Source organism: Carcharodon carcharias, chromosome 10 (assembly GCF_017639515.1).
Source record: "Carcharodon carcharias isolate sCarCar2 chromosome 10, sCarCar2.pri, whole genome shotgun sequence".
Lineage (NCBI taxonomy): Eukaryota > Metazoa > Chordata > Chondrichthyes > Lamniformes > Lamnidae > Carcharodon > Carcharodon carcharias.
Genome location: NC_054476.1, coordinates 152,741,365 through 152,754,252, shown reverse-complemented (window position 1 = coordinate 152,754,252; position 12,888 = coordinate 152,741,365). Strand labels below are relative to the sequence as shown.

The 12,888-nt window shown below is 39.9% G+C and overlaps 1 protein-coding gene across 5 annotated transcripts in view; it reads left to right on the top strand.

Moving 5' to 3' along the window:
* Positions 1–11,141, top strand: part of nf1a (neurofibromin 1a) — a 292,673-nt gene extending 281,532 nt beyond the window's left edge. For 3 of the 5 annotated variants that reach the window (XM_041198253.1, XM_041198251.1, XM_041198250.1), the window contains one exon: positions 8,759–11,141. In XM_041198253.1, the coding sequence (XP_041054187.1) occupies positions 8,759–8,901 (143 nt within the window). In that variant the 3' untranslated portion in view covers positions 8,902–11,141. Of the gene's footprint in view, positions 1–5,685; positions 5,722–8,758 lie in introns of those variants that run through there. The other 2 variants (XM_041198254.1, XM_041198252.1) reach the window with 2 other exon arrangements.
* Positions 11,142–12,888: the final 1,747 nt, after the last annotated feature.

The window sequence follows — 12,888 nt, the reverse complement described above, 5'->3', positions numbered from 1 at the left end:
TGGGAATTAATAATGGGAAGTAGTGGAAGCGCTGAACAGATATTTTGTGTTTATCTTCACTGTAGGAGGCACGAGAAAACCCCAAGAGTAGATGAAAATTAAGAGGGAGAGAAGAACTTAAAACAATGATGAGGGAAAAGCTACTGGGAAAGTTATTAGAACTAAAAGCTGATGAGTCTCCCAGATCCAATGGCCTTATCCTAGGGTCTTTTAAAAAAAAAAAAATTGGCTGCAGAGATAATAAATGCATTCGTTGTGATTGCCAAAATTCCTGAGATTTGGGGAAGGTCCCATCGGATTGGAAAATCGCAAATGTAACACAACTGTACAAGAAAGGGAGACAGAAAGCTGGAAACTACAGGTCAGTTAGACCAAGGTCTGTCATAGAGAAAATGCTAGAATGAATTATCAAGGAGGTAATCATAGGACATTTAAAAAGTCATAATATAATCAGGAAGAGTCAGCATGGTTTTGTGAAAGGGAAATCATGTTTAACTAATTTGAGTTCTTCAAGAAGGTAACAAGCAAGGTAGATAAAGGTGAACCTGTAGATGTTGTGTACTTGGATTTCCAAAAGGCATTCAATAAGGTGGCACATCAAAGGTTACGATACAAAATAAGAGTTCATGGTTTAGGGGATAGCATATTAGCACAGATAGAGGATTGGTTAGCTAACAGGAAGCAGAGAGTAGTGATAAATGGGTCATTTTCAAGTTGGCAAGCTGTAACTAATGAAGTGCCACAGGGATCAGTACTGTCATCTCAACTATTTACAATCAATATCAATGACTTGGATGAAGGGACCAAATGTATAGTTGCTAAATTTGCTGATTGCACAAAGATAAGTAGAAAAGTAAGTTGTCAAGAGGGCATAGCGTCTGCAGAGGGATTTAAATAGGTTATATGAGTGGGCAAAAAATTGACAGCTGGAATATAATGTGGGAAAATGTGAACTTGTCCACTTTGGCAATAAGAGTAGAAAAACAGCATATAATTTACATAGAGATAAAAACAAAAAAACTGCGGATGCTGGAAATCCAAAACAAAAACAAAAACAGAATTACCTGGAAAAACTCAGCAGGTCTGGCAGCATCGGCGGAGAAGAAAAGAGTTGACGTTTCGAGTCCTCATGACCCTTCGACAGAACTTGAGTTCGAGTCCAAGAAAGAGTTGAAATATAAGGCCTTATATTTCAACTCTTTCTTGGACTCGAACTCAAGTTCTGTCGAAGGGTCATGAGGACTCGAAACGTCAACTCTTTTCTTCTCCGCTGATGCTGCCAGACCAGCTGAGTTTTTCCAGGTAATTCTGCTTTTGTTTTTGGATAATTTACATAGAGTGTGACTTCAGAGCTCTACATAGATACAAAGAAAATAAGAGCAGGTGCAGGTTACTCAGCCCTTAGAGCCTGCTGTGTCATTCAATATGATCATAGCTCATCCTCTATCTCAACACCATACTCCCACTCTCTCCCCATATCTCTTTGATGCCTTTAGTGTCTAGAAATCTATCTATTTCCTCCTTAAATATATTCAGTGACTTGGCCTCCACAGCCCTCTGTGGTAGAGAATTCCATAGGTTCACCACCCTCTGAGTGAATATGTTTCTCCTCAGCTCAGTCCTAAACGGCCTACCCTGTATCCTGAGACTGTGTCCCCTTGTTCTAAACCCCCCAGCCAGAGGAAACATCATCCCTGCAACCAGTCTGTCCAGCCCTGTCAAAATTTTATATGTTTCAATGAGATCCCCTTTCATTCTGTTAAACTCCAGTGAATACAGGCCTAGTTGACCCAATCTCTCTTCATACGACAATTGTGCAGTACGGAGGGATTTGGGTGTCCTGGCACATGAATCACAAAAGTTAGTATGTAGTGTACAGCAAGTGTTTAGGAAGGCAAATGGAATGTTGGCATTTATTGCAAGGGAAATAGTGTAAAAGTAGGGAAGTGTTGCAACAGTTGTACAGCGCCTTGGTGAGACCACATCTGGAGTATGTTTTTAGTCTCCTTACTTAAAAGGATATAATTGCATTAGAAGTAATGCAGCGAAGGTTCGTTTAACTGATTCCTGAGATGAAGGGATTAGTTTATGAGGAAAGGTTGAGCAGATTGTACCTATACCCATTGGTGTTTAGAAGAATGAGAGGTGATCTTATTGAAACATATGAGGTCACTTAATAGGGTGGATACAGGGAGGATGCTTCCCCTTGTGGAGGAGTCTAGAACTAGGGGACACAGTTTAAAAATGAGAGGTCTCCCATGAGATGAAAAGAATTTTTTTTTTCTCAGAGGGTCCTTAGTCCGTGGATTTCTCTTCGCCAAAGGGCAATAGAAGCTGAGTCATTGAATATATTCAAGGCTGAGTTAGGTTTTTGATCAATGATGGAATCTAGGGATATGGGGACAGGCAGTTAGGTGGAGTTGAGACCAGAATTGGATCAGCCATGATCTTTTCGAATGGCGGAGCAGACTCAAGGTCTAGTCCTCCCTAATTCTTGTGTGTTCTTCCCAATGCTGTTGTAATTTTTCTCCCTTCAAGTATTTATCCAATTTCCTTTGGAAAGTTCTATTGAAACTGCTTCCACCACCCTTTTAGGTGGTGTATTCAGGATGGTTACCTGTTTACCAGGATCTAGCAAACGTGTTATTGAAGAAAGCCCTCTCCTTCAGGGGTATAGCCTACTGACCACTGCTGTTACTGCAGCAGGTAATATAACAATTTAAATAGTATCTTTAATGGACTAAAACACACCAAGGCACTTCACAGGAACATTATGAAACACAATAAAACACCAAGTCACATTGAGATATTGGGTCAGATGACCAAAAGTTTGGTCAAAGAGATAGAAATTTGTCAAGAGATATCACCAAACATTGGTATGCAGGTACAGTAAGTGATTAGGAAGGCAAATGGAATGTTGCCATTTATTGCAAGGGGGATGGAATGCAAAAGTAGGGAAGTTTTACTGCACTGTACAGGGCCTCAGTGGGACCACATCTGAAATACTGTGTACAGTTTTGGTCTCCTTCTTTGAAAAAAGATATATTTGTGTTAGAAGCAGTTCAGAGTAGGTTCACTCAACTCATACCTGGGATGAAGGGCTTATCCTGTGAAGAAAGGTTGAACAGGCTGGGCCTATACCCATTGGATTTTAGAAGAATGAGAGGTGATCTTATTGAAACATATAAAGAAGGCAAATGCACATGGGATACAGGGTAATTTGATAAGGTGGATTCAAAACTGGCTTAGTTATAGGATACAGAGGGTGATGACAGAAGGCTGCTTTAGAGACTGGAAATCTGTGTCCAGTGGCGTACCACAGGGATCTGTGCTGGGTTCCCTATTATTCGTCATTTATATAAATGACATAGATGACTATGTGGGGGTTAGGATTAGTAAGTTTGCGGATGACAAAGATTGGCCGGGTGGTTAACAGTGAGGTCGAGTGTCTTGGGCTACAGGAAGATATGGACGGGATGGTCAAATGGGCAGATAAGTGGCAGATGGAATTTAACCCTGAAAAGTGTGAGGTGATACACTTTGGAAGGAGTAATTTGACAAGGAAGTATTCAATGAATGGCAGGACACTAGGAAGTTCTGAGGAACAAAGGGACCTTGGCGTGTGTGTCCATAGATCTCTGAAGGCAGAGGGCCATGTTAGTGGGGTGGTGAAAAAGGCATATGGGGCACTTGCCTTTATCAATCGAGGCATAGATTACAAAAGTAGGGAGGTCATGTTGGAGTTGTATAGAACCTTGGTGAGGCCTCAGCTGGAGTCCTGTGTGCACATTATAGGAAGGATGTGATTGCATTGGAGGGGGTGCAGAGGAGATTCACCAGAATGTTGCCTGGGATGAAACATTTAAGTTATAAAAAGAGGTTGGATAGACTTGGGTTGTTTTCATTGGAGCAGAGAAGACTGAGGGGCGACCTGATCGAGGTGTACAAGATTGAGGGGCATGGACAGGGTGGATAGGGAGCACCTGTTCCCCTTAGTTGAAGGGTCAGTCACAAGGGGACATAAGTTCAAGGTGAGGGGTAGGAGGTTTAGGGGGCATGTGAGGAAAAACTTTTTTACCCAGAGGGTGGTGACGGTCTGGAATGCGCTGTCTGGGAGGGTGGTGGAGGCAGTTTGTCTCACATCCTTTAAAAAGTACCTGGATGAGCACTTGGCACATCATAACATTCAAAGTTATGGGCCAAGTGCTGGTAAATGGGTTGGATAGATAGGTCAGGTGTTTCTCACATGTCAGTGCAGACTCGAAGGGCCTCTTCTGCACTGTGATTCTGTGATCCTGATGGAATTCGATAACGTAGATACCGGGAAGATGTTTCCACCTGTGGGGGAGACTAGAACAAGGGGATACAGTTTAAGAATAAGGGGTCTCCCTTTTCACACTGAGATGAGGACATTTTTTTTCTGAGGGCCTTTAATCTGTGGAATTCTCTTGCCTAGAGAGCAGTGGAGGCTGGGTCATTGTATTTGTTCAATGCTGAGTCACAGATTTTTGATAGACAAAGGAGTCAAGGGTTACAGGCAGGAAAGTGGAGTTGAGACCAAAACCAGATCAGCCATGATCTTATTGAATGGCAGAGCAGGCTTGAAGTGTCAAGTGGCTTAGTCATAAATCCTGTGTTCTTCTGGTAGGTTTTAAGGGTAGTCTTATATGAGGAAAGCGAGGTGAGGGGATGGCAGAGTGATCAACTGTCCTGGATTTTAGGAAGGTAGATGTCCTGGGTTTTACTGCTACTGGTGTCCTCCCACAGCCTTGACAGAACCCCTGCCGGCTGCATCCAACTGCCCAGTCGTGCAGTCCTCCAATGCCAAAGCATCCCTTACTTTTTTTCCCTGAAAGTTGGTCACTCTCGGTGTGGAAAGGTGTAGGGAGGAAATTCCAAGAGCTTGGGGCCGAAGCAACTGAAGGCACAGCCACCAATAATGTAGTGATTAAAATCGGGGATACTCGAGGCCAGAACTAGAGGAGCACGGATACCTTGGAAGACTGTGGGGCTGGAGGGGTTTGTAAACAAGAATGAGAATTTTAAAATCAAGGAGCCATTGTAGGGCACCGAGTACAGGGGTGATAGGTGCACAGGACTCAGTGCAAGTTAATACACAAACAGCAGGTTTTTGGATGACCTCAAGCTTACGGAAAGTAGAATGTGGGAGACCAGCCCGGAGTGCATTGGGATAGTCCAGTTTTGAGGTAACAAAGACATGAATGAGGTAAGCAACTTTAGAGAGTTGTCACTGAGAAGAATTGACTTAATGTTAAGTGGACATTTTTCCCCAAATTTTGATCTGCCTGAAGCTCAATAGTTAACCACCATTTAAATCCTGGATGAAAAATAATTAACTAATTAAATGGCCTAGAGGAGACAAACCCAGCTCTGAAGTAACAAGGTCCAATAGATTTTCTCTCAAACCCTTAATGTAAAAAAAGCACACTGTTCCTAAATATAGAGCACAAATCTATTGTATTCATGTTGACTGTTTGTAGCTTCAATCTGCTTTCCCCAGGCACCCAACCTTGCAAATTTTCAGCAGATCGGCAGTTTTAATGAGAAATATTATGGGTTGGTCAGCAGTAGCCGAGGGATGTGACATTTTAAATGTTTGTCCAAAATATTCTTTCATTCTCATCACCATTCGCTTTTTTTCTCTCTCACCTTGTTTCCATGAAGCTCCTCTACCTTGCTCTAAATCAGCAGTTTTCATACAGACAAACTATTCCAAAGGTACATTTTTAAAATTTTTGTATGAAGTGCAACCATTTATTAACACAGGCCATCCTTTAGGATGAGATTGCATAAATTGTAATTCCAATGTAGGGTAAATAGGCGGATCCTAAATCCTACTTCAGTTTGTTGACTTTTTCTTTCTTCTCTGTAACGAGTTTGCTTTCTAATCAGATTAGAAGCCTCTGTAAAATGAGTTACTTCAGATGTTACAATGGGTGTCTCACCATTGGAGCTGCTTTTCAAATATCAGTTACATAGGATTATAGCCAACTCCAATACGCTATTTTTCAATCTCAACAGGCAAGAAATCTGAGATATAAACAGGAACTTCTGGAATTACTCAGCAGGTCAGGCAGTGTCTGTGGAGAGAGAAACAATTAATGTATAGTGTTGATGAGAGTTTTGATGAAACCTGAAACTTTAACTGTTTCTCTCCCACAGGTGCTGCCAGTCCTGCTGATTTTCTGGCGTTTTCTCTTTGTTACTATTTTTCAGCAAAATATTTTGAGACACAATTTTGCTTAAACTGTTAAACAAGCTACATAACCTCAACCTGTGGGGATGGATGGGGTTGCGGATAGTCAAAATTGGAAATAATAAGTAAAATATTCAAGTAACCCAATATTTTCATTTTTATACTATTTGCATGCATTTTAATGTTTTATGATTTTTCTCAAATCCATTTACAAAGTAAAGGAGCTTCAGTTTACTGTCTCTAACATGATTCCTTCCCCAACCCTTTTTTCTTGAAGGATGAGTGGGAGATGAATCCCTTCTTATAAATTAATTGCATGCATTTAAGCCTTAAACTATGTAGCATTGAAATATGGCAAAATGTTAATCTTTCTGATTAAGTGTGTATGTGTGGGATGGGGTGATGTGGAGTGGTGTGTTACAAATTAAGTACATGATGCCTTAATATGTCAGGCTGCAACTCCAACAGAAAATCTTCATGGTTACGATCATCCCAGAGCCATTTTTAAAACCTCAGGAATGGAGTATAGAAAATGTGTAGGACAGGACCAAAAACACCGGAGAACTCAAACAGACTTGCAGAGTGGGTGGATAAATGGAGAATAAAATATAATCTAGTGGAGTGTGAGTGATTCATCTTGGAAGGAGAGTTAATGTGGCCACGTATTGCTCAGATGGTAGGAGACTAAATAGGGTACAGGAACCAAGAGAGCGGAGAGTAAAATATGTAAATGAGTATATGAAAATACAGATCTCCTACCTAACAACAGTAATTTCCCACAAAAAGTTCATTGGCTGTAATGCACTTTTAAATGTCCAGTGGTCATGAAAAATGCTGTATAAATGCATATCTTTCTTTTAAATGCTACAATTAGCAACAGATATTGATAAGGCCATAGAATTAGTGAAAAAAGTATTTGGGTTCATTTCTGAAGGAATAGAATACAAAGCCAGAAAGTAACACTTGGAGTACTTTGTGCAGTTCCAGTCAGGAAGGACTTCTTCACACAAAGGGTGCCCCCCCTCCACCACCACCACCATCCCCCTGTTTGCTGCCCCACCCTTGCACATGTGCACGCTTTCTTTTAATCTACATGATTCTGGCCCATCCTTATGCTCAATCTTCATTTAAAACATGGGCGTACAGGAAAAGCCAGCACAATTCTATGTTTGATTCTGGGCTCTGTGCCAATTCCGTATAGGTTAAATTGGAATTCTGTTTGGTCTTGGTGTAATTTTAATATATTAACTGTTGAGCTGAAAGAAGCCACCATCTGCTCTGCTTTCAAAAAGCCAAGTTATCCTATTATCAACCTGTCATTTTGGTGATAGTCATGAAAACAATTTTGCGTTGCCATAATAACTAAAATCTCAGCATAAGAGATCTGTCTTTTTTTCTCTTGTTCCCTTACACTTGACCTGTTTGCATAATGGAGTATTAATGTTAATGAGTTAGCAACTCTTAATCTAACAATTTGAGTTTAAATATATCACCCCACCCCACCCCAACATGAAATAGCAGGTGTAAACACAGGCACTTTACAGTAATTCACATTTTCCAACTAACCACTTTATTTGATTTGTTTACAGCAAGTGTTCACATCAATGTATCAAGAGTTGATGTCAGAAACCTTTCTAAAAATATATATATATAAATTAGGTAGCTGAATCAGAACTTTCTTTTATTTGGGTTAAAATCGTTAACTTAATCAAAGTCAGCAGATCTCAGCAAGGGCATCCACTGGCCTCTTGGCAATGTAAGGGCAAAATCAGCTAATACTCTTAACCCCAGATCATTATTAGTGACCCTTGTTGAAAAATTGAGAGAGAACATTGTGACCACCCCACCTCAAATAGCCTGCCACCTTTTACTGTCTATGCTTATGCATGAAGAATCTTCAGCACAGCCTGCCAGTTTACACAGTGAAGTCTAGAACCAGTATGGGATAGTATATGTTCAGTGATTCATAACCCTATTGTGCTATTTATTTTTGATATAAAGAAATTGGAAGTTTGTGCAGTTTTCTCTGAAATTCAAAGCTGCATGCATATCCAGGGAGCTGGTACCGAGTGTACTTGAATAAAGTAGAGAAGGGTTGCGGAAGAGCTGACTGATGCAAGTCACCATCTTCAGGACAAAGAGGGAGGATGAGCTGGAAACATGAACATTAGACTTGTAGCTGTGAACTCTTAGCTCAGAATTGAGGCAGCTTCAACCAACTTCACACAATTAATTGGAAAAGCATTGACTACATCCACCTGGATGTAGTTGCATTTTGAAGTTTTTAGTGCCTTTTGTAAGTAAACTCTTGTGCGTAGCCTGTGATCCTGGATGACATGCCCTGATGGTCTTGTTCTGTCTGTTGGGGAGGAGAACACAGGTATAGGTAAAATGTCCCAGGGATGAATTGTCCACACTTGACTGCTTTCATTGATATTGTGCCGAGTCTTGGGCACTCTTCTGTGCCTGATCATTTGCCGTTTTTAAAACAAACAAAGACATGGTTTTTGAGTGAGTAATATTTGCCATGTATGTTTCTAGGAATCGATAAAGAGAACGTGGAGCTTTCGCCGACATCAGGACACACCAACAGCGGGCGAATCCGTCATGGGTCCGCGAGCCAAGTGCAGAAACAGCGCAGTGCCGGCAGCTTCAAGCGCCCCAGCATTAAAAAGATTGTCTGAAGCGTTTTGTGATGACCCACTGAGTCTAGTTGGGCTTCGTCCAGGTGAACCCCACCACCACACCACACCCCCCTCCCCACCCCCTCCCAGAGAAAGCGTTTCTGTTCCTGCCGCATCTGACATATGCTGCCTGATGATTAACAGCCGAAGATTGCCCTGCGACCCAATTAATTTCTTTCTTTCACGCAGCCAGTATTTTCTGCAGTGTTTCTAGAAAATGGTTCTAATTCACAGAACATGAAGTTTCAAAAGAAAGAAGTATCTTTATTTGGTTATCTGTCATCTTTATTTGGGATTGGAGGTGGGGAAGAGAAAAAGGCACTGAAATTCTTATCAACACTGTTAATAGTTGTCAAAACATGGAAGCCATTAATTGCAGAAAGGATGGTTCTACCTTATTTGCCTTTTATATGATAATGATAAGTGCTTTGCTGTTGGTGCACTTTTCAGAGATCTACAAAAGTGGCTTAATGGGTAGGAATTAATCACGTCCGTTGGTGATTTTTGCTCTGAGGAGAACTCCGTGTTTCAAAAAAGAAACCTTTAGCTGTAGGTACAGTAACCAACCACCATGTTTAAAGCACATTTAACACACACACAAGTTAGGTCCATTGCAGCAATCATAGAAAATGTACATAACCATTGCATTTATTTTACTGATTCCGCAAATAACAAAGACATTGTCTTTTTTTATCTTTGTTTACAGTCCTGGAAAAGCTATGATTTAAAAATATGATATGCAAGAACTTTGCCAAAATAGATAATTATCACAACAAAAATAAACTTAGTATTAAATTTGTGGTATTCAGCAAATGTGACTCCTTTAGGGACGATTGCGTAGCTGCCATTATGTCACAAAAAAAATGAAACAGTAACAATATCTTGTGCAATTAACAGTACATTTCAGTGTAGTCTTAAGAATGGTGCCCTAGAGACAATACTCTTCACAGCCGAATGCTGATGAACCCAGGGCAGCTGACTTGAGGCTAATATCACTGTCTTGGATTTCGTTTCTGGGTCAGTCTCTGTCTCTCAAACACACATGTACACAGGTATACACACACACACACACACATGTGCACATGATTTACAAATCAGAGGGGTTTCTCTCAGTCAATGTTATGCAACAGACCTTACTGCAAGAAGTCACTGCTAGTGTTGGCCACAGATTTTTTTTAAACTGCAGTTCGTTCATCTGTAAATAGTTTTTGTGTAAAATTGACAAAGGTATATTTACTACACTGTAAATACATGTGATGATATATTGTATTATTTTGCTTTTTGTAAAGCAGTTAGTTGCTGTACATGTATAACATAACAAAATTTGATTATTCTAGTGTCAGTCATGTTAACTTCTCTCTTCCCTTCCGTTGCATTTTATGTCATTAAAAGAGACAAAAAGGAAACACGTGTATTATTACTTACAGGTCTCATCAGCTAAAATATCTTGAGCAAAGAAATATAATTCTCAAATGCTAAGCCCCATTACAACCTAATGTAAAAACCTTGATCTAATGTAGGAAGCCCAGTGACATGATGCAATTTAAACTTTTGTTATTTGTAGGTATTGACAAGAAACCCTGTTACCTCAGTAGCCTGTTTCTTCTAAAATCTGTTCATCCATTTTTGGTGAAGTAAATGGGGCTGCGTCAGTGATTATTCTAAAGAGGAAAGAGAAACTGCCATTAGAATACAAGTATTTTTAGGAACGTAAGTTGCTAGATGAAAGAAGACTGCAGCCCCTCATTTTTGCTTTCTGCCTGCCTGGTAGTTCCATGATACAAGAATAATTGAGTTGTTGCCTAATCGTAGCAATCAATCTGTATCAAGTAGTCTGCAACAGATCCAGAAATGATGTGAAGAAAGCCCCCCGTGTTGGAGAGCTTTGGAGATCAAAGGTTCAAAGTCACCTGTTCCTCCCAAGTCATGCTGCACTCTTTGGAACATGTCCCACATTAATCACTCAATGTATCCAAAGATAATATTTGTAAAACAGGTCTCATCCGATTTTCAGGTAGCACAAGTGTGTTATATAAAGTTACAGTATTCCTTTCCCAGTTCTCCACATACAGTTTGCATATAAACCTTGTAAATCTAGGAGCTCTTTAAATTTCTGTAAGTATTAAAGGTTTCTTCCCCCAAGTTAATCATTTATTTGTTCTGTCAAAGGCAATCCTCTAAATGCACTTTTGTGTGTACTTAGACCTCTGTTTATTTTAGATTTGTGAAATTGATGAGGAAAAGGGATGCTGCAGCATTAAAATGAAGTTTGATCTTTCTAGCAATCCTGCATTTATAATCTCTGGACTTTTATTTTCTCTTGTTTGTATGCCAAGTTATTTAAGCTGACATGACTGAAATTGAATGATTTGTTAGCCATTGCAGTGGCATTTTTGATATACAAGCAGTCTGTGCAAACAGATCTCCCATGGCATTGCTCCTCATCACAGGATAAAATGATTTATGACAATGTGTGAGCAAATAAATTGTAAAAGACTTCAGGAGGTCACACTGTTGAGCAGCATGGGCAGGCAGGTGACAGATACAGTTTAGTGTGGGGAAATGTGAAGAGATTAGGAAGAGAAACAAGGAATGAGAATACCCTCAATGGAAAGAAACAAAGGGGTTTGGAACCAAATGCATAAATTCTTTAAGGTGCAAGTAAAGCAATATTTTTTTAAAAAAAAACTTCTGGGTTTTATAAATAGTAATGTAGAGTACAAAAACAAAAAGATTGGAATAAATCTCTGCCATGGTTGGGCCATAGTCAAACACTGCATGCAGTTATAGATACTATATAATAGAAAGGACATTAATGCCATAAAGACTGTGCAGCCCAATTTCATCAGGATGATAGCATGAATGAGTAGCTCTGGGGCTAATAGGAATTTAATAGCTGAGAATTCAAATACTCAGATGCAAGCTACTTTTGCTTTCTTCTGCCTAGCTGTGGTCAAGGGTTCAGTGGTGCTAAAAGAATGCCCTACAGCATATTTTGTAGAATTATTCAGGAGACCTGTCAAACCAATTTCACGAAGCACGTATGGTCAAAAGAAAATCAAGCTCTCTATTTAAATATAAATCAGTAAAAGATTGTTGTGTCCTTGAATCGTTCTGTTCAACACTGAGTCCCAGGTAATAAATGGTGTAGAGGTCGTTGCATTTCCCAAGTTAGGGTTATTTAAGATGAAATTAGATACAATGATGGAAGAGTTGATGTACCAGAAGAATGGTATTGTTTCTTTACTTATTTTCTGACATTGTGGTTACAGGACTGTATTTGTAAACCAATCTGCAGTTACATAATTCATTGTACTGCAGAAAAAGATTTCTGAACCTTGTTCACTGTCATATGCACTATGTTTTAATATCTCAAAAAAGAACCAATAGGCTTTTTACTCCTTATCCGGCCATGCTTGGACAGTGTTACCTGAATACCTTGGTTACACTATCCCTTTGCAAATTGCTAGAACCCTGGAATTGTATTAACCCTACAATGCCATCAAAAACGGTTTCATTTTTTGCATTTTATTTGCTCCCTCTCCTCAAGGCCTTGGCTCCCTCCTGGAATCTGGTTCCGTGAGCAATAATTGCCACCTTAAGTGGCCATAATCACATGAGCCTTAAGTGTTGGGTTACTCACCATTGGAGTATAAAGAAAAATAAAGCTTTGTATTTATATAGTGCCTTTCACAATTGCAGGATGTTCTCAAAGGACTTTATGAAGTACCTTTAAAGTATAGTAACTGATGTGATGTAGAAAATACGGCAGCCAGTTTGTGTATAGCAAAGTCCTGCAAGTAATAATTAAGCAAATGACTAGATTATCCGTTCTTTTAGGTGTTGGTTAAGGAATAACTTGTCCAGGACACTGAGCAAACTCCCTTGCACTTCAAATAGTTCCATGGGAGCTTTGACATCCACCTGAGAGGGAGGATGGGACATCAGATTACAACTGAGTGCCTGCTCAGTAGTTAGGAATCTGCT